At 36.5% G+C, this 21,805-nt stretch overlaps 1 protein-coding gene across 1 annotated transcript in view; it reads right to left on the reverse strand.

The window, feature by feature from the left end:
• The window catches only part of LOC128874942 (lateral signaling target protein 2 homolog), a 60,852-nt gene extending 47,180 nt beyond the window's left edge, over positions 1-13,672 (reverse strand). The window contains exon 1 of the mRNA XM_054120136.1: positions 13,163-13,672. Coding sequence (XP_053976111.1) covers positions 13,163-13,550 — 388 coding nt within the window. The 5' untranslated portion in view covers positions 13,551-13,672. The remainder of the gene's footprint in view (positions 1-13,162) is intronic.
• Between the last annotated feature and the right edge of the window lie 8,133 nt (positions 13,673-21,805).

Here is a 21,805-nt window from a genome sequence, read left to right on the forward strand (position 1 = left end):
GTTAATATCTCCTTAACGAAGCCCCAGCCGACATTTTTGCAAAGGAAATTGTTGTTCAGAATCGTCTCAGCTACCCCCCATTTCCGGCTCCTACACGAGTTTTGGGACACCCTGTATAATAGCAAATAGCTATGAAAGCTATTTTAGAAAGAAGGTTAAGGGTGTTCCAAAAGAGGTTTTAGAATTCTGACTTTTAACCTTTTCAGGGACGATTACTCTTGTTATTATCAAAATTTTGTTCTTATTATTGATAGTAATTATTATTATACAAAATTAAACGATCGCTTATGTGACCAGAAGCTTGAAGAGGTTAATAACTAGACTGCGGATGTTTATGCAAAATAAAATTTTCACAAACGTACCTACAAAAATTTACCTACTAAATAGGAATTTATTTTATTCAGCAAATATTATAACATGAACTTTACTTTCAGTCTTTTTTCTATTCTTGCATATTGTTTGCATTCTGTAGTTTCTTGCACATTCAAATTTCCTATAAATGCTTAAAGATCCGCAGTCTATTAATAACAAAATACGCCTGCTGAATACTTAAACGACGTAATCTTTCATGTTTAATTATATGTACTTCAAAAGCAAGATCTCAAAGCACTTTATGGAAAACCCTTTGGTTTTGATTGAATTTTCATGATCATCAGCTGGTATACGTTTAAGTGTCAATCACTTAGTATATCATATAGTATATATCATATTATATATTATATATTTCAAAGAAGGATATAAATAATTGGAATAAAATTCAGTATTCAATCACAAACAATATAATATAAGAAATAACAATGTTTCCAATCATCCAAAGCAACGCAATGTGTGAGAATTTGTTGGGTACGTGTGATGGCATGCGGGTGAAGAAAGGCTATTTTTGAGGATCGAGGTATTTCGAGTCTTTCGCCCAACAATGGCTCCAGAATATTTAATTTTTCCCTTCGACCTCGATATTCGAAGTGGCATAAACTCAGATTCTCCGATAAGCAATTAAGTACGTGGGAACAATGGGACCATCTGCAATTGAAATTTCTGCTGCTAGTAAACTTTTGAAATTCTCAGGCCTATCAGATATCAACTCTTCTTCCTCTCGAACACCCCGTCGGGGAGCTGGTGACTCGCGAGCCTCGCGACATTCGTCCTTCGTTAACCCCTTAAGCTACGATTTAAGCTCCAACAGTCTGGGATCAAAATGTAATGTTTGCAAAAGAAATCTGGGACCAGGAATGGACCAACATGCCACCAACGAATCTACATCAAATCCGAAAAGCAACCAACGATACAACTTCAACCCTACCAAATAGAAGACTACAAGTGGCAACAGCAAGATTGAGAATTGGCCACACAAATCTAATCCATTGTTACAAAATAACGAAATCACAGCCACCATCGTGCACCTTTTGTGACGAACCTCTCACAGTTAAACATTCAATTGAAGAATGTCAAGGAATGCAGTACGATCGAGTAGAGTTCAAACTTTTAAATAATATGCAGACGATTCTCAACAATAGAAACGAATTTCTCAAACTAGTAGATATATTAACGGAATATGAAATAATGAATAAATTGTAATTGAATTGTAGATATTAACGTGGTCACTAATAACCCTGTAGTTGATGTGACCTTAAACAAAGTAATTAAAAAAAAAAAATGTAACGTTTACATTTAGCCCGAACAATACACCACGGGCCAGGTTCGTGATAATCAGTTTTGGCCCGAATACTCGACTACGAGTCTCACACGTGGTTGTGGCTTAAGGGGTTAAGAGACATTCGTTCAAGCGCCATCGTCCCGAGAGTAAACATTCGGTCGGACACGTTTCAATCGACGTAGAGGAGCATCATTCGTTGTTCCAAGAGTAAACATTCCAACGGACACGTTCAATCGACGTAGAAGGCATCATTCATTGGTAGCAGAGATGGGCAAAACCCTAGGCTTCGAATAAATCTGAAGTTCGCCGATATGTTTGTCTCGTTTCCACTTTTGAACATTTTCCAAAGAAGGAAACGATACAAACACATCGGCAAACTTCACATTTATTCGAAGCCTAGGGTTTTGCCCATCTCTGATTGGTAGTTCACCCTTTCAAGAGTACACAGTGAGTAACTTCAATATTCTGACAATTTTTACACTTTAATCCTTTATGTACTGGCGGATCTTACAAGTCCCGTCAATTTTCTCACGGTACTGTATTAATTAAACGCTTTGAAACCTATTGTGACTTTCAAATCCACTTATATGAAGTTCGTTTTTAATTGGCAGCACAAGCTTTTTCTCTTCTGGAAGCTTGTTAAAGAAAAATTCATAAGATGATATGAATTGAACTATTGAGAAATTGAGTAAATAAAGAGTTAACTCTTTGCATTCGGATGTCCTCTCCGAGTGGACATCGTAAGGAACCATTCGTTAATTTCGTAAGGGCCCGTGGGGGAGGGGTGAGGTTTAAAAAATCTCTGCGTGACCTCAGGGTGGGAGGAGAGGTAAAAGTTATTCTTGCGTAATATTTTACTAAGAGTCGAAATTCGTCTTAGAGCGACTGATTGATTTGATTCCTTACTTTAAGATTCTTTTTACTTTAACCATCGTCCAAAGACTAAATAGTTATTTTTTATTTAATTAAAATCTTTAATTGGTGTCGAATAATAACGTATTTTGGTACAGTTGAACCTGTTCTAACGACATTTAACGATTTAACGAAGAGGGAGGGGAATCCGAGAAATCTTATGTACCCTTAATTTGAGGGTGGGAGGGACAAAAACTGTTTCAACACAAATATCAGTCTAAAGAAAGAGAAAATAATTAAAGAAAAATAAACAGACGTATAACAAACTTCTATAGCCCGTTTCAAGTAGTCGTAAAATATTACCAAGGACTATCCTAACACGACATGTACGACGTTCAAGGTTATTTCAGAAAGGTCATTAGTCAGAAGGTTCTTCAAGCTATGTAAATTTTTGTACGGAACCTCCCAGGCCATGTATTTCAACTCTGACCAGGGTTTCTAATCAAGCAGATTGAAATCTGTGCTATCAGAGGGCCAGTACTCGGTTGAAACGAATACTGGGACACCGTCCAGTAGCCACTTTAGAGCTGTCTTTACTTTGTAAGCTAGGGCGAAGTCTTCTAAAAAAAACTCATCCTTGCCTGAGGGAGACAATCACATACAATCAGAGAGATTTTTCTTCTCCTTTCAGCGCATCCTTTTACCAGAATTTGCCCCTGGTATCAGGGCCGGTGTGACCTTTTCTGGAGCCGCGTTTAGAAATTTTGCGGGGCCTAAATTTGCATTCAAATCCTACATTTAAATTTTACAACAAAGAATTATTTATTTCAGAATGCTGTTACATGTTATATATTTTTTATAAGATAAATATTAAATAATAATATTAGGTCGTCCTAAAAGTTCGTGCTATTTATACTTCTATTTCTCAAATTAATATGTGAAACATACTCTTAAGTGTCAGAAGAAAAGATAATCTGTCTCATTTCACAATAGTTTCTCACCTCTCTCGCATAGTCATTATACCGTTGCTAGAAAATTTCTGTGATTTTTTATTAAATTTCGACACAGTCTTCAGCACAAACTTATGGGAGGACCTAATACTTTGATGATTTTTGTCACTCCTTTAAACTGAATCACCGCTAGTAAAAAAAATGTCTTGCATCTGTTAATGGTACCATTATTCTGTAAAAATTTAATCAAAATCGGTGCATTTTAATTGGGTAATTTTTCGTAGACCGCGGGTCCTCTCAAAACACGGGCCGGTCCTGCCTGGTATTAACGCTTTTCTCGCAGGAATGAAAGCGACGTCGTTCCTTCATAGAACACTTTTCGCAGGACAATCATTATTGCCCTCAGGGGCTGTAGCTATATTTGATTATTATATAGCTACAGTACGGGTTTAGCAATCCGTACTAGTGGGGCGCCAGTGCATAGACGACACTTATCAAATGAATTTTTCCGACACTTAACGATGCTTCCTTCTATTTCACTAAATATTAACCCTTTGCACTCGAGAGGTGACTCTCAGTCACCACTAGGTTTTCTTTAGGTTTAATTTCTTTGGAACTCGAAGTGTCAATAAAATGAGTGTTGTTGAGGCAAAGGTGACCTGATTCTCAAATCTCAAATTAGAAATCTCGTTTTCGAAATCAATCTAAGCTTAGCATTCGTGACAATAGAGAAATGAGAAATAGAGAATAAGAAATGAGAAGCTTAGAATTCGTGACAGTAGATGCTAAGAAAGCATCTCGAGTTGCCAAAAGATACCAGAAAAAAGGTCTCGAGTGCAAAGGGTTAACTGTAGCCAGCATGTGCCCTAATACCTTATCACTCAGAGTTCGATTCCATTTTGAATGACAAAATAAAAAGTTGGGCATACCATTTAAAAAATTAAAGTGATCTTGATATCTCTGTAAAAAAAGCAAGTTAACGAAAAAGTGATTCATACATCTTTTCCTTTCGATACGATGCAATTTTGATATAAAACATGCAAAGAAACGTAAGAGATACTGTGAACGATATTAAAACAACCGCAGTACAAAGAAATGTACAAGGAAAGAAGAAATGTAAATCATTAAGGAGTAGACTGCGGATTTTTATGCATTTATAGGAAATATGAATGTACAAGAACCTACAAAATGCAAATAATATGCAAGAATATAAAAATGATTGAAAGTAAAGTTCATGTTATAATATTTGTAGAATAAAATAAATTCCTATTTAGATTCAATCTTTGTAGGCACCTTCGCGAAGATTTTATTTTGCATAAAAATCCGCAGTCTAGTAATGAGATATGGAACCGCGTATACAGTTTTTAACAAGTAAAAACGCTTCTAAAATAAAAGCAAACAAACGATCGTTATTCTGTCAAGGCATATTTCAAATCATTTGTGACTATAAATTGTGGTTTAACCCTTTGCACCGTAATTGTTAAAGAATATTTTTTAAATATAAATTTTAAAATCGGAAAAATATATATAAGTATTAGTATATATTTTGCGATTAATAAAATAAATACTAATTTATATCGATTAAAAATTTATTAATTATATGGAGTTACATCTATTTATCATTTAAATATTTGTTGAATTTCTAAATTCAATAATAAATTATTATATAACGGTTGTTTTAAGTTCAGTGCTTCGTTGATAAAAAGGTTGTCCAAAAAGTATAGACAATACAATATGAAAATATTCAGTTTATTGTTAAAAGATATGATGATTACTGCTAAATAACTTTAAATACAAGATAAAGAATTAAAGTTATACCGACTAATTGCAGAACACAAAAATGACAATTGAGATATTTCTCAATTTGAGTTCTGTCATAGTAATTCGATTCATACGATGAAATACAGCTTCTCGGTTAATAAAATGAAAGATAAAAATGAAGCAACTTAATCTAAAATTAAGCATATCGGATTATTTCTACTATGTTTATATGTTTAATTAAGAATAGCGTTCTCCCGTTGAATATCCACTTGCATCACCATTACTGTATTCTTTAACCTTTTCGGTGCTCTGCGCGAGTATACTCGTCAAATTATTTTGTTCTTGTCGTGCTCAAGACGAGTTAAATCGCATGAGCTTATTTTTAATGAGTTAATGAGTTAACTCGTCTTGAGCTCTTTCCTATTTAAAAAGCTCATGCGATTTAACTCGTCTTGAGCACTACAAGAACAAAAATAATTTGACGAGTATACTCGCGCAGAGCACCGAAAATGTTAAACAACTATGTTATTTTTAAAAATTTTTTAAAAGAACGACGTTGAAAACTCAATTTATGATGGTTGTTTGTATAACGTCTACAGAATCCTGTTTATATTCTCAAAAATTATAGCCATTTAAGTATTTTGTTTATGGCGCATCCACTTTCAGTAGATCGATATATGTTTGTCGACATCTGCGATAAAGGATGTGTTCCATTTGAATGCTTATATATATATCCACGGATAATTTGAAAGTGTTTGGCACACCGTTCCCCAAACAAGTTGAAACTCAATTACCAAAGTAAAACGACACGTTGAAACGTTCGCAACATTATCCGTTGGAGTTTTATGGAAAAGCATGCTCGTTTCAGCGCAGCGCGTAATTTATCGATTTACATCACAATCTTACGCTAACCGTTCTTTGACGTAAGCTAACCCTACGTCAAAATATAAATTGCATCAATATACTTCCACATAGAGTAACATTTATTTTTAGAGTCACATAGCGTTAATCTTAGACGCAAGGGAACGTAATGTAAACTTTCATAGTCGAAAACGAATATTCGTATACTTTAAAATGTTTCCTTTGTTCATTTATATATTAACAATGAACAAAAATGAACAGAGCTATGAAGAACATAGTAGTTGTTTACGTTAGTGGCGTTCTTGGCGATTTCAATAGTTTTAAAGTTTCCAAGTGTTTTTTGATGAAAAAGATTAATACTCACCCTTCATTTTCAAAATATAATTAATGAAAAAATAGGTAGTCATGAGTATACTTTAAAATGTTTCCTTTGTTCATTTATACATTAACAATGAACAAAAATGGAAATAAACTATGAAGAACATAGTAGTTGTTTACGTTAGTGGCGTTCTTGGCGATTTCAATAGTTTTAAAGTTTCCAAGTGTTTTTTGATGAAAAAGATTAATACTCACCCTTCATTTTCAAGATATAATTAATAAAAAAATAGGTAGTCATGATTTATTTTCAGATCGTTTGTGTTTATTCGTTGTTATCGTTTAGTAAATAGCACCAGGTTGGCCTAGTTTAGTTTTCAAAATAATGAAAGTCTTTTAATATATATATATATTTCGAAGGTTAACAATGAACGGTAATTACTTAATCTTAATGTATTAAAACACTGAGAAATATACGAACGTAAACAATTACCAAAAATATGTAGCAAGTGCAATCACGTAATTGTATCTAGTTAAACAACTTTGTTATCGACAATTGTTCATTACTTATATTTATTATTATACATACACAATTTGTTCATACAAAATTGCACGGTATCGAAGAAGATGTATGATGTATGATTTGATTTTTTACTACTCTATTTGTTGCAACGATACCATGGTAGTCTTCAATTTTTTAAACGGATGCCCAACGTTTTATTTCATCATTCCAAAGAGCTTCAAATTCTGATTGAAATAGTGTTAGGATACTTACAGTACTCTACAGCTAATAATTTCTAGGATACAGTAAATCTTCGTTAAAACTTGTCTTTTATTATTGGGAATATCCAACAGTCCACTGTACAAAAATGTAATGTCTTCATAAATGCACAAGTTCGGCGACTGACCTTGTGCAATTATCGTAGACTTCGTATATTCTCTAATGTTTACCAACGAGCTCCGAACGTAGAGAAGGACAGCGAATAAAGAAGCGAACGAAGAAAACACGAGGGTTTGTCGGTGAGAGAATGTAATGCAACGGTCAACTTTTTTATTATTATAAATAACTTTTTTGTTGTGATACTTTTACCATCATATTCTTGACATTTTTCTTATTAAAATGAGACCAAATACGATATAATTCAGACGATATTTACCATGGATATTTTTTTAGTTAGTGTTCTACGATATACAGGGTGTCCACGCTAAAGTGTGACAGACGCATATTTCAATAACTATTGATGATACGAAAGAATTGTTTGGATGTAAATTGCAGAATGTAATAGGCTCTATACTTTGGCGTAAACGAAATTTTTGTTATATTATTAATTTAAAAGATATGATGGTGAAGTTTCGTTTTTTAAATGGAACTATATATTTTTAGGGGGATCATGCGATAGTGATTTTCAAGACGAATTCATTGACCCTTAATGTATTTACCCGATTTTTATTAGTTTTCAAGATGGAACGCTTCGAAATTTACTGATTTTCAGCGGAAAAGTCTCAGTGACCGCGTAGGACCGCTTTTATGACTTGTCACTCAACTCGAGACTTTTCCACTGAAAATCAGTAAATGTCTAAGTAAATCTCAGAAAACGTTAACTGCAGCCTACACGTTCCCTAATACATTTTCGCTCAGAGTGCGATTATATTTCGAATGGCAGAATCAAAAGTTCGGTATTCCGTTTAAAAAATCAAAGTGGTATATCTCTATAAAAAAACCAAGTTAACGAAACAGTGATTCATACATCTTCTCCTCTGCGATACGATGCAATTTTTATATAAAAATATCGCATATAAAATAATTGATTTTAAAGTTATATAAGTTGTTAAAGTAAGTTGGTTAACCCTGTATATTTTTACTGTCGAGGATTCTCAGTTACACTGCATCGAAAATATTATGTATTTCCATTAGATTCAAGGCTCCGACCTCGTTTATACAGCGTGGTATATTTTCCACACAAGAGAGGAACTAACACGGTTTCCAATTAGCACAAGTTTCAATGAAGTTCGTATTGAAATTCCACGCAGTTGCTTCACAATCTACGAAATAGTTAAGTTTATATATACACATGTGCGGGAACTGTTTGACGTTGCGTTAAGCAAGTCACTAGCGGTAACGACACGTCAAATACAATGCGCAAGAATAACCGTGTTGCTTTCGAATGGCATGGTTTAGAATAGATGCGACTATAGCGAACTGTGCTTACTCGAATGTTAATGGTTATTAAAACTTAACAGATTAAAATAATTTTACTGTGTACGTTAGAGTATGATTGTATAAGATTAACTCCTCGCAACGTTATCTGATGGTTAACATGTTATATATGTTTGAATTTGTCCCTTTATCAGCTACAATATAACAATAATGAACGTGATGCATTCCATTAACACTTTTGCTGCGGACGAAAATAAGTAGCCGTTCGCTGGGAGCTGCAATTATGATATTTTTTTTTATGAAAAATTACTTACAAATGTTCTAATATGATTATTTTGAAAAACATATATTTGTGGTAACTTATTTGATATATAATATGATTGCCGAATAAAAAAAATGAAAAATGAGAAATAATAAAAACAACCATATATTTTCAGTTGGACGCACATGTGCGTCATCCGCAGCAAAAGTGTTAAAAGAAACATAAATGACCTTGAAATCTTGGAAATTATAACTTTGAGATCATTTTATTGTCTATCATAGTATGTCCCCCGTGAAACCAAACATTTTTCTCTGGAGACGTATTTTGGTATCATGAAACGCAACGGAGATATTTTAGGTATAATCCATATAAATAATATTTATGAGATATTTTAATCTTAATGTTGGTACGAAATCGTGGCTCTTCTGGTTATGTTGTAATGATTTTATTTCGAGGAAAGGTTTATATGACAACTATTTACATTACGATGTTGTCTGAATCGAGAAATTAACAATTGTTCTTACATTTAGCGATGATATAATCCTTTATATCGATCATTATAGTTAGAACCTCAACGTACACCTTATTTTTGAAGTAGAACCACAAGAAAGAATCGAGGGGTCTAAAATCGAATGATCTTGGCGGAAGATTGATGGAACCACCTCGTAATGTAAATAGATGTCATATTACAACCCCTAAGAATAACAAAAGTGTCATAATTTCGTAACAACGTTAAAATTAAAATTTCTCTTAAACTAATGATTTTTGGACATGACATACATTTCTGTAGAGAATAACAAGCTGCGTCGACTAATGCAGTAAAAAATGTATGATCTTATTTAAAAATACATTAGTGACCTTCATACGTCCTCCAGGTGTCCACCTACACACAGATTAATATCATCAAAATGTGCCTCACTCAAAACCATTCCAACTCTATTTGAAACATGTTTCACTATGCGTGATAATTAGACTGCGGATCTTTATGCATTTATAGAAAATTTGAATGTGCAAGAAACTACAAAATGCAAACAATATGCAAGAATATAAAAAAGATTGAAAGTAAAGTTCATATTTATAATATTTGCAGAGTAAAATAAATTTCTATTTAGGTTCAATTTTTGTAGACACGTTCGCAAAGATTTTATTTTGCATAAAGATCCGCAGTCCAGTGATAATAATGACATAAACCGAGGTGGTAATATCTGGTGGCATTAATGTTGCAAATGGGCTAAGCAAACTGTGTCTCATTAATTTGTTTTATCGGCTAATGATGTTTCACGTCGGAGGTAACTTAGGAGTTCTAAAGAAAAATAATTTTGTAAGGCCAGATGTGACCCTATAATGCAAAGGACTAGAGTTTCGCTCGCACTCATTTCATATGCACCAATGTACGCCTACACTCGCGATGATGAAAGTTGTTTTATCAACTACAAGAAATTTCACGTCAAAGATGACTTAAGGGAGGAATATAAATTTCTTTTTTTGGGTATCTTCATCATTTTTTATTGAACAAAGTATGCAAGATTTTAATTTGAAATTTTACACGCGCCTTTATTCCTATTTCAATAGGATATACAAATTTTGATGGAAAGATTCTCCCAATAATATAAGTGTTACAGTCCATTAACCGTAACACCGCGGGATAAACATTGGTCACTGGCTGACATGATTTCTGCTGTTCAAATAAACCGAAATAAAAGATTCAACCAGCATTTTATTCTGCGTGGATATCGTTCTCGCCCAACGAAAAAGAAATTCAAAGGGAACTTTTTTCTAGAAATGGCAGCTGGTCAAACTTGAATGTTCCAATTTCGAGGAAAAGTGTTTCGAATTTTTAACAATACATGACAAACTATGCAACTTATCATTTCGCCAGTTCATTGGACAATGGAAGGTTGATTTTTCAATACACAGTTCAAATTTGAAGTATATCGGCCCAGTAGTTGTTCTGATATCGTGTCAGCGAGCATCGAAAATACAGTTTCGTGTTTGAAGTTTCGAATACATTTCTAGAAAGAAGAAACCATCGTACCTCTCGAAAACAGACCTATAGTCCAAGCTTTATAACTTTGGTAATTTTACAAATTTTGGCTCAAAATTTTGTACAAGTGTTCTTCGAGGGTTGCACTATAAGATCCTGGCAAAAAAAAATCGTTTTTTTGGCCTGAAAAAAGCCGGGGACATACTTTTATTTTTAACTTTGAAAAAATAAATTGTATATTCTTAAAATATACGTCTTCAAAAATGTATCTGCAAAAGGATATGTGTATTGATATTCGTAAAAGTAACGAAGTTATAGGTATTTGAAGGACACCGTTCCGCCATTAGTAGATACATATAGTAGATAGAGACAGGTAGATTTTTCTCCCTGTCTCGACTTTTATTTAAAGAACATTTATTATAGAAGAGAAGATGGCTGGGCAGGAGCTATTTGAAGGAAAGGAAAGTCCACTGTACGAATCTGGATCAGCGGGCTAAATGCAAGTATATATATTTCCATATAATTGATAGAAGAAACTTGAAACATGTTTTTCTCGAAAACTCATTTTTTTTGTTTATATGGCTGACACGATATCTTAAGATCTAATCGACTGATCTACTTAAAGTTTCAACACAATCTTTAGCAAACGTGCCGCTATCGCGAAAAAAAAACATGTTAAAAATCTATTGACTTTTACTAATTTTGTTACCATGCAGAAGATGAAAAAGTCGAGAAAATTGAAATTCAAGCTTCGAAATGTTACCATTTTTCAAATTATCGATATTTTTGTTTTATTCTGGCTCGCGCCGTAGCCACACTCGTATTAATGAAGATGCCTTTCAATTTTTTGTTTCAGATTTGTTTCAGGTCAGCCAGTAAGGCAATGTTTTTCTAAATTTACGGAAAAACAAAATATAACTCGTATAGCACTGGCTATGTCTGTATGAAAAAAATATTTTACATACGTCAAATATGTGTGCGAAATAAAATTATTCAAAAAAGTTTTTCGATTCCTTTGAAAAAATTTCGTTTAAAGTCCTACAAAATGGACTTAATAATGAAAATACCCTCTGAAGAGTTGTAGAGAAACATAGTTTTGTAAAACCAGATGCAACTGTGTAATGCAAAGGCCTAGATTAGAAGAGACATGAAAAAAAAAAAGAATATACATATATACACTAGGTGCATGTCACGGTTTCACCCGCGTGGAATACTATTCTTGTTTTATACTAAAAATGTACCCAATGTTTTGGACTAAAAAATTTCCTAACGAAATTGTCTTTATAATTAAAGAACAGGAAATTAATTATAAAGGAAACCTCTGTGCAAAATTTCAACTTTCTAGGTTCAAGCGTTTAGCCTGAACGTTGATTGTAATCAGTCAGGGCTTCATTCTTATATAAATATATAGATGATTTTGCGAGGAAAGAATGAATCGAAAATGAGCAACAGAGTTTTTTAATTTGACCGTTCAATTTTGAGAAAATTGGTCTTGGATCTCCTTGAAGTACGTGTACGACTTGACCAGCGTGTCTGACCATTACTCACCATTTCTACTTACGTTGCTAATTTATGTTGCTTCTGTTTTGTTAGTGTCCATTTCGATTAGTTGTAATCATTTAAAAAATTGCAGTTTGCATAAAAGAGGTACGGTACATTGGGCAATGCCAGAATTACTAGAATTGGCCAGTCGTGGTCAGACATGGTTAGCGAAACCTTTCGATTTATTTTTACGAAATCGAAGCTTCCTACGAAAAAATACCATTCTTCATTTTCGATTCGTTTTCAAGCAAAGAATTTCGAAATATCCTATCTTATTCCTTGTATACATCATAAAGGAAACCTCTGTGAAAAATTTCAGCTTTCTAGGTTCAAAGGGTTAGCTTGGGCGTTGATACAATTTTTGCAGCTCCTTTTCAGCCCACCAGAGGTTGAATTCTTTATAATGCCGAAATATGTGTTTGATTAATTGTATCAAAGAGCATTAAAACCAAGTTTTAAGCAAATCCGACCACAAATCAAATATTCTTCATACAAACGTTGCAACCCCTTTTTACTCCCTTAGGAGTTAAATTTCGAAATATCCTTTCTTATTCCTTGTATACATCATAAAGGACACCTCTGTACAACATTTCAGCTTTCTAGGTTCAAGGGTTTACCCTGGACGTTGATTGCAATCAGTCAAGGCTTCATTCTTATATGTTATACATATATGTATATAAATAGATGTCGAATTAAGTAACCTTCTTCTTGTTTGAAGTCGGTTAAAAAATAGTTTTGTAACGTCAGATGCAACTCTATAATGCAAAGGGTTAGAGGTTGGCTCGCACTCGTTTGATATGCACCGACGTAAGCTTACACTCACCATGATGAGAGTTGTGCTGATGGTGGTCGGGAGCATCCTCGATGTACTCGTCGCACGGTGCTGAATCGTGCCTCTTGCGGTGATGGTGGTGGTGATGGTAATGGTGGTAGTGGTGGTGATGGTGATGGTGGCTCTTCCGTCGATGCTGGTGGTGATGATTCAGCGATGAGGAGGCGGTCGAGGTGGAGGTTAGCCTTAGCCGACGCGGACTGGCCGGTGCGCTACCGGAACGTTTGCTCACGGTCGAGGAGGCCTTGATCGCCTCCACCTTTGTTTCCACCAGAGCAGCGAGGACGGCTTCGAGACGTGCCACCTCCATTCCACTGCCACCATCGTCCGTCGAAACTGCCTTGTCAGCCACATCGGAGGTGGACGGAGTCACCGTCATCTCTTCACCTTCTCTTGTCACATTACGTTCACCACTCTCGATGGCGATCACTTTGCGACAAGAAGCGTCGCGGGGCTTCTTGCGAGCCCGTCGACCGAACGGTCACAAACCCGTCTTGTCAGAGTCCGTATTCCACGTTTTCCCCTTTCTGTCTACCTCGATATCGTCCACTGAAAGTTCGCGTATAAACCTGGACAGCATCAAGCCGAGTCATTCGATTTTGTCCGCTCGTTTAGCTTTCATCTTTCGCGTAACGGGAAAAGATGAATCGGCTCCCTCGACAAAGCCATCTACCTCCCTTTGGAAGGGAAAATTCGTTCTCGAATTTAATTCCGAAACGGACTATCGCGGCGTGCTGCGCTATCCGATGGCTCTCAAATGAATGAAAATACGAAGTCACGACGAACACGAACCTTTTTAGTACATTCTCCGCCTCTAGTACAGTGCTTCTTCATCTTCCTCGAGCTCTTCGTTAAAACGAATAACGTCTAAGTAGGTCTCTCGCAGTCAGCCGGACTCGACTTCTTTCAGAATAGAAAGATATTTTTTCTCGTCGAGTTAACTCACTTTTAATACCTTCCTCGCTTTAATATCCCCGTTAAACGACGCGACTACAAAGAACCTGTCCGCGTTTCCGTGGCCCTCCGGGTTTAAAGGATCAATCGCCTCGTAGAAACGAGATGAACAACGTCCTTCAATTAAAAAAGGAGAGGGACGTTACGCTCTTGCCGCATAAAAATTCTTTTGTCCCTTCACTTTGCGATTCTTTTTCATCGTTCGGGGTAGATCTATGTTTCGGTGACCAAGATGTCTTCGACCTCGGGGAAACCTAATTTAAATTTAAAAAATTTGTCAAAAGAACCTTCTCGACGCGCGGTTCTCTTTTTCACACTCTTTACTGGATCGATCAACGATCAATCGCGTTACCTGACAACGGTTATCGGCCGATTTAAATAACAAATTTCATACGTGGAAAAAAATGTCAACTGTCAAGTTTTATTGTTTCTCTGCTACAGTCGTGTTTCTAATTTTATTTTAATAAGCACCGACGAGACACTGATACCACTAAGGCGAAAGTTTTCTAGAGAGTCGTTAAAAGAATCCAATTTTTAAGTAACACTGAGAAGAATCGATTACCATGCGAATTAGAGGATCTGTCTTATCTTGCAACGATTATCAGAGCGAACCGATTGAACTTCGCTTACATGTTGCGAGGAGTATCGCTCGATTTCCGTCTCCATCCTCGACGATTTTTACGTTTGTTTCATCGACGAACTCGAGTCAGCCATTCGCAGAAGTGGATCGATCACGCGTGCATCGAGTATATCGGTGCGTGATTCGATTGTTCCACTCAAGCAACGCGGCTTCGATCTTCGCGTTACTCGAGCGTGCAACCGCGAAAAAGTTCACTGTCTCTCGTTCCGTTTAATTAAACGCAAATTAGTACCGTTGCGATCGTTTCACAGATGCTCGCCGTAATCGGCGAACGCTGTTCGATCAAATCGATAGTTTTTTTTTTTATGGAAACGGACTAGAACTGCCGTTGGTGGCCGAAGCACCGATTCCCTCGCCGCTCGACGGGAATCCGCCAAAAAGTAAAAAGGCTTTAGCCGGTCGTTCGCGATAACGGCCACCTTCGGTAGCTTTTAGCGGGTCCGACGATAAAAAGTAGTCACGGTGAAAAGAGTGGAACGATGAAAGCTCGAATCCAGCTACGAGGGGTCGACCGTCGTGACGTATTTGTGAAACAGAAGAAAGACGAAGGCGGCTCGACGACTTGTTTTTGCGTGGCCAACTTCCCTCGACCCTTCCTGGTTTCTCGCGTGCCTAATGACCTCGTTCTTTTGTGAAGCGTGGAACAAAGATTGGTCAGAACGTGTAGCCATGTCAGGCGGCGTGTCCGGTGTTTGCTCCGATGCACCAGCTTGAGGGGTCGAGTGTGTCTTCGGAGCTCGAAAGGAAGTCGAGAGGCAAAGGTCGAGGGAAGCTACCACCCGAAATTACCCCCGTGAATACGGGAACGAGTTATTCGAGGAATTTGTGGCCGGTTTCCGGTCGTAGGAGTTTATTTACAACCACAGTTCGCTGCTCCTACGGCGAGAGCACTGGAATTGCAGATTTTAGATGGAATGACGGAGGTAAAGTAGCTTCGATTCTCGATGGTTGGACGATTCCAGGGGCTTGCGAAACGATCTGGATTCGGCTGCTTTGATAACTAGTTCTTGTGGTGCAGATTTTTCTTTGGTTTAAATGCGGACTCGAGGGTCAAGTCCATATTAAGTGTTCTCTTCTGTTCAGTTGTAGATGAAGAAATTATTCTTTCTTCAGCAAACAGCGTTTACTCGTAGACTCGTGGAAATTTGTACGCGTTTAGAAACTACATAATCTAACACTTGTCGTAGTACTTATGTTTATGGCTTTTCCATATTAGCGAGCCCTGACAAGATTTATTTTCCTCCGCGCCTCATCTCCGGAACTTATTTAGTTTCCTGTCAACCATATATATGGGTGACGCGTGGGTCAACGTGTTAACAGAACGTATCACGTTTGTCGACCTTCGATCACTTTGGAATCGCGCATCGCGAGAGCAGCCCGCCGAGAGCCTCGAATATCCGCATCGCTCTTAGACTTTTCGAGCCCCCTGGGCAGAATAGCGTAATGCGGAGGAAAGTCGAGAGCGAATCTCACCTCTCGTTCCCTTTGCCAAGGGTTCGCAATTTTTTCACCTAATCGATCGTCAATATCCCACTGCGTGGCCACGAGGACCAAACGATCTGCAATCTCCGCAATAAAGAAACCCTCTATATCTTGCTTGCAATAGCAGAACAGACAAAAACAGTAACCAATCGAGACCAATTCCCCCGTCCACGATTCTCACTGTTCCTTTTCGAATCCTCGAGAGTGTCCGTGCAGAGACGGTTGTGTATACCCGGGGAAACAAGCGATCCATAAAAATGTGAAGCGAGCCAGGCGTCGAGTCTCGAGGGCGTCGGAGGGTCGTAGCTCGGAACGACGTTTGTTGTCGCAGGGGTTGTTCTCTCAGGGGTACTCGTGGGATATCGTGACTCCTGGCGGATCCATAGTTCAGACAATGGTGGCGTTACGCACGTAGAGGCGCCGAGGAGAATTCCTCGAGTCGTGCATCGCGACGGGATCCCAAGGGCGGGGGTGGCGTGCACACGTGCACCGCGGACGAAGCAGGTCTGGCCACGACACAGCACGTCACGTCACGTCGCGTCACGTCGTCTCAGGAACGTTGCCACTAGGCTACATCGTGCATTCCGTAGTACGATGGGAGTCGACGCGGTGGCGCGATCAACGCACATCCCCGGCCGGAGGGATTTGCGTGCGCGTGTGTTGACGGTCGCTCGAATACTGGGAAGCGTCGCGAAGCAGACAGGGTTGGTAGGCAGGTGCCCTCTCTGGCAGGGGATGCGTGCTGCCCTGCTCCCTCCCGCGACGTAAACGCTACCAGTGGCGTCACTAGAGGGGCGCGAGTGACACCATCGCAAGAGGTCACACCGATGCGAGTGCACGCTGCATCACAAAATGGTAGCCCACGTTTTTCTTTATTTTTAGTAATATGCTTTAACCAACGCTAAAACTACAGAGATCTCGACAAGTATCTATGATATTATGTGTTGAAATTCATTCTGTACCTGTTCAAAATGAACTTACCTTTTATTAGGTGTAGCACAGTCGTATTAGAAATTAATTCTGTGCCTTTATAAAATGAACTTACCTTTCATTAGGTGTAGAAATGAATTCTGTCCCTTTTCAAAATGAACTTAGCTTTTACTAGGTGTAGAAATGAATTCTGTCCCCTTTCAAAATGAACTTACCTTTTATTAGGTGTAGAAATTAACCCTTTGCGCTCAAGTGGCGCCTCTAGGGCGACATATGTAATTTAAAAGTGACTCTTTGAACGTACAATTTCAATTTTACTTATATCAAAATACAGCTAATTATAAATCGAAATAATAATTCATTGAGTACACGAATGTTCGTAGATGTTTATTTTCGAAGTAGAGTTTTTTGGTTTTACAGAAATTTATTATAAAAATGGACTGCATTTGATTCTATAAAACAATGCCTCGAGGGCAAAGGGTTTATTCTGTGACTTCATCGTAATTGATAAATGTAGCTGGAAAATTTTCTCTCGAACCAATCTAATAATTTTCAAGTGCAATCATTCATAACTCTAATTTAGACAGATACATTTATTCGTTACTTTGGTACATTAACCTTCTACATCTTTAACATCTTCAGGGATGAATTTTAAATAAATTTTTGTTTGCTCTAATCGAATGCACACAAAGCAATTTTTATGTGTAAATCGAATTTGATATACAAATACTGCCTTACTTTAATATGTTATATGTTTTCATTCTAAAAGGTACTGCGGTCGTGTGCCGTGATAATTTTAATATAAAAGCAAATGTACACGTATGTGTCTTTAAGTCTCAACCTGATGGCCATTACATTGCATCTATACGAACTTTACTACCCCGAAAAGTTTGTCCATTGTTATTCTTCTAATGATAATTATTTTAATTGTCGAATAAACTTCGTATATATACATTATATGTACGTTGCAATGGTCATCAAGCTAAGACTTAGATTATGTAATATAAAAATTCATTGTAATGGAGATCAGGTTTAGAACTTAGAAGGTTGGTACTTTATAAATATTTCTACTTGAACTTAAATTATAAATAATTGAATATAAAGACACAGGTATTAGTTCCTACGACTAATACATACAACTAGAACAAACTAATTTAACGATAAAATTAATTATCAATTCCAAGAGATGTTTCTAAAAATTGCGATAAAACCCTTGTTAATAATTGAGTGATTTCAAAAAGTTTAAAGTTCATGGGTCAAACTGGCTTGGTAGTGTTAGTGTTAAATATATGTTAAGGGGTAAAGCTATCAAAAATACGTTTTTACTAAAGTTTGTTCCACAAATGGGGACATTGCGTGGAGTAAATAACTTTTTAATAAGGAAAGGGTGAAAGAGATCTAGAAAATAGATTTATTTTTTGAAATATATTTATATATGTATAAGATGCAATTAAAAAAAAATATACACATATATAACAAAAATGTTACAATGGATGAGCTCTTATAATAGGTAGTATTATATTTTATTATATATTAAATAATATAATTAATTATACATACATTGAAATATATAATGAAATGCCATCTGTGTAGACAAATTCATCGACCTACCATACGTGGTCGCTCATCAAAATGACATATAAAGTCTTAAATTGGAGTTTTTGTTCCCAGTAGATTTAGCGCAATTCACCAGACAATCTGCGACTCCTGTTGCTAATTATCAGGGGCATCTTCATCGCATTCCATAAGATATTTAACCATTCCTTATATTTATATTTGTATACAGGCTGTATATTTTATCCCCTAATATTATTGCGGCATTTGTTTAGAGAAATTCATCGGCTTATCGTACGAGGTGATTCATGGTAATGTGGAATTTTTATTGAACGCACATTACAGTATGTAGCTCTGGTTGCCATATATCAGAGGTATCCTCCTTGCGCCTAATAAATGGCAACCAGAAGTACAAACCGACTGAAAGGTTGCATTACATCTACTGATGTGAGTAAAACTCCAATTTAAGCTTTCACATTACAATAAATCACCTTGTATGATAGGTATACATGATAGTCCAATGAATTTCTTTAAACAAATGCTATCTTATCATAGATAAAAATACATATAGAGTTCTATTTTAAAAAATTCAAGTATTTTTTAAATCTCTCCAACCACTTCACTTAGCAAAAAATTATTTATTTCGTATAATGTTCCCATAAAATGTTTGTGAAAACATATACACTCCATAGTAACGCTAAACGATATCATAATAGTTCAAACTACAATAATTAAATATTTAGGAATGCATTTGGGTTCGCGGTTAAATTGGCATCCGCGTAAAAAGCAAACACATTTACTGGCCAACCAATTGCGGACTCAAAATTGAGTTTGTAAAACACAGTACTGATCTATAAAACAATTATAAAACCCATCTGAACATATCCGAAGAATGAAACTCTTTCCTAATCCACGAGGCTTGTGCACCAGTGTGCTATTTTCAAGACGCATGTGCAAGAACATCCACCCCCACCTGCCACTAAATGACATGAGAAACTCGTAATTCAAATTTTAATGAGCTTAGCTTAGTCTATGCAATTCTTCTGTAGCATTTTGTTAGAAAATTATTATTTTTCGTGAAAATATTTGTCGCTTTCTACTAAAGCCAGGAATGGGAAAATGGTTATTTAGTATAGGTTCATGCACAAGTTTTGTAGGTTACGTTTAGATGGAGCTAGAAAACAATTTATCAGTATTATTGAAGTAATCCTAAGTGTTTTTTATGTTGATATCATTGGTCGATCTGCATCTACACAAATGAATAACAGATTGTAGCTGTTGACATAACCTCGTTTTCAGTCTGATGACAATACGTACATTTCATTTGGTTAATAATGTAATTCAGCGTAAAAACCTTCAAAACATATGATTAAACTAGTAACTCAGAAGTTTCGCTAATAAAGGAAGCCTTTCCTTATTTTAATTATTTTAATTATTATTTTCTTCATAATTGACATAGCTTATCAAAAGATTTCTTTATCCATTAACGCAATAACGTATGATCGAATTGTGAAAAGTGGAGCACGTGCAAACTTTGCCATTCCGAAGTCAATGTGAACGTTGGTTGCATTTTCTCCGATAAAACGGGCATCGTCCGTCGTCGCATCACTTGTTGCATTGTCCTGGAAATAATGAGAATGTACTGTATAAACAACTAGACATGTACACAGTTGCGACACATATACGGGGCATATGTATACGATTGCGATATCTTTGTTCGGATACATACAGGGCTGCGTTCAGAACTAGGGTAGTTCGTTCATTCACGTTTCCAACCAAAAGAATATTCAGGGTGAACATAATTCCGACGAAATATGGACTGAATTTTTCTTACACTCCAAAGCCCGAAGGGATGATAACCCAGGGATAAGAAACCCCCCAACCTTTTCACGAATTCTGTTGATCACGAGTGTACGGTGTACTGGTGTACATTATTTGGAGGTTATACGTTTACAATAGGATTGAAATTATTATATTTTAAGAAATGTATATTTTATAAACAGACTGCGGATATTTGTGCATTTATGACATACGTGAATATACAGAAATATACAAGAACTTGAATTTTCAGAAGACGAAACATGCTTTCATTTGCTATTCTGTTCTTCATCTGTGTATATAAAAATATGAATTTTGCATCAACATGCAGCTTATTTATAAGGAACGAGTAACCTTCGAATAGTCGAGTATTAGGATATGATTATCCGAAAATGGAAGGCTGCGTTTGCTTGCACTAGGGCTTGGTTTACTTTATGAATTTTATTGCCCTACTTAGGTTATTTTTCCCAGTATTTGAGAATATACGAGAGAAATGAGGCTTTATGTGTTAGGTTATGTTGATATGGTGTACAAACAATAAACGTATAATTAACTTGACAATTGATCAGGTATTTGTGATATGATATTTCATCTAAAGAGAGTAGTATAATCTATATTAAACTATTTAAATACTATGAATATTCAAATAACTTAGTCAGTAGAGAAAATATTTCAATGGCCACCTATTGAAATCATATACACCAAACATTACAATTCTCCATGTTCTCCTAATACCAAAATGTAAAATTCATGCCCGAATTCAATATGTACCAAATATTCCTCGTGCCACCTCTTCACATTTCATGTTCTCCTAATACCAGAATGTAAAGATTGTCCAGAATTTCTATACGCTCCACTTCCACTCTGCTCACACTTCCACTTCCACGTCCACTTCTGCGCCTACGAGATGGCAACCCAGACGACAAACAGGCTAATCTAGGTTGCCGCACAAAAGGGGCTCTTCTGCACCTACGATGCAGCTCTAGGGCCAACTAGCTACCTAGCTGTGGTTGTCATCTAACAGGGGCACACTACGCACCTACTTGGTAACAACCAGAGGTACAGCCCGATCGGTGGGTTGCATTAACTTGGTTCATCTCTAACTGTACTATTCCAAACTTTACATTTCGGAATCAGGAGAACGTGATATGCGAAGAGGTGGCACGTTTGCGCCTAGGAGCAGGCAACCGGCCCGTCACATCGGTAAGTATAGGTTGCCTGTTTCAAGGGGCCTCCTCTCGGTACGTATTGGAATT

Source organism: Hylaeus volcanicus, chromosome 4 (assembly GCF_026283585.1).
Source record: "Hylaeus volcanicus isolate JK05 chromosome 4, UHH_iyHylVolc1.0_haploid, whole genome shotgun sequence".
In the NCBI taxonomy this organism is placed as follows: Eukaryota; Metazoa; Arthropoda; class Insecta; order Hymenoptera; family Colletidae; genus Hylaeus; species Hylaeus volcanicus.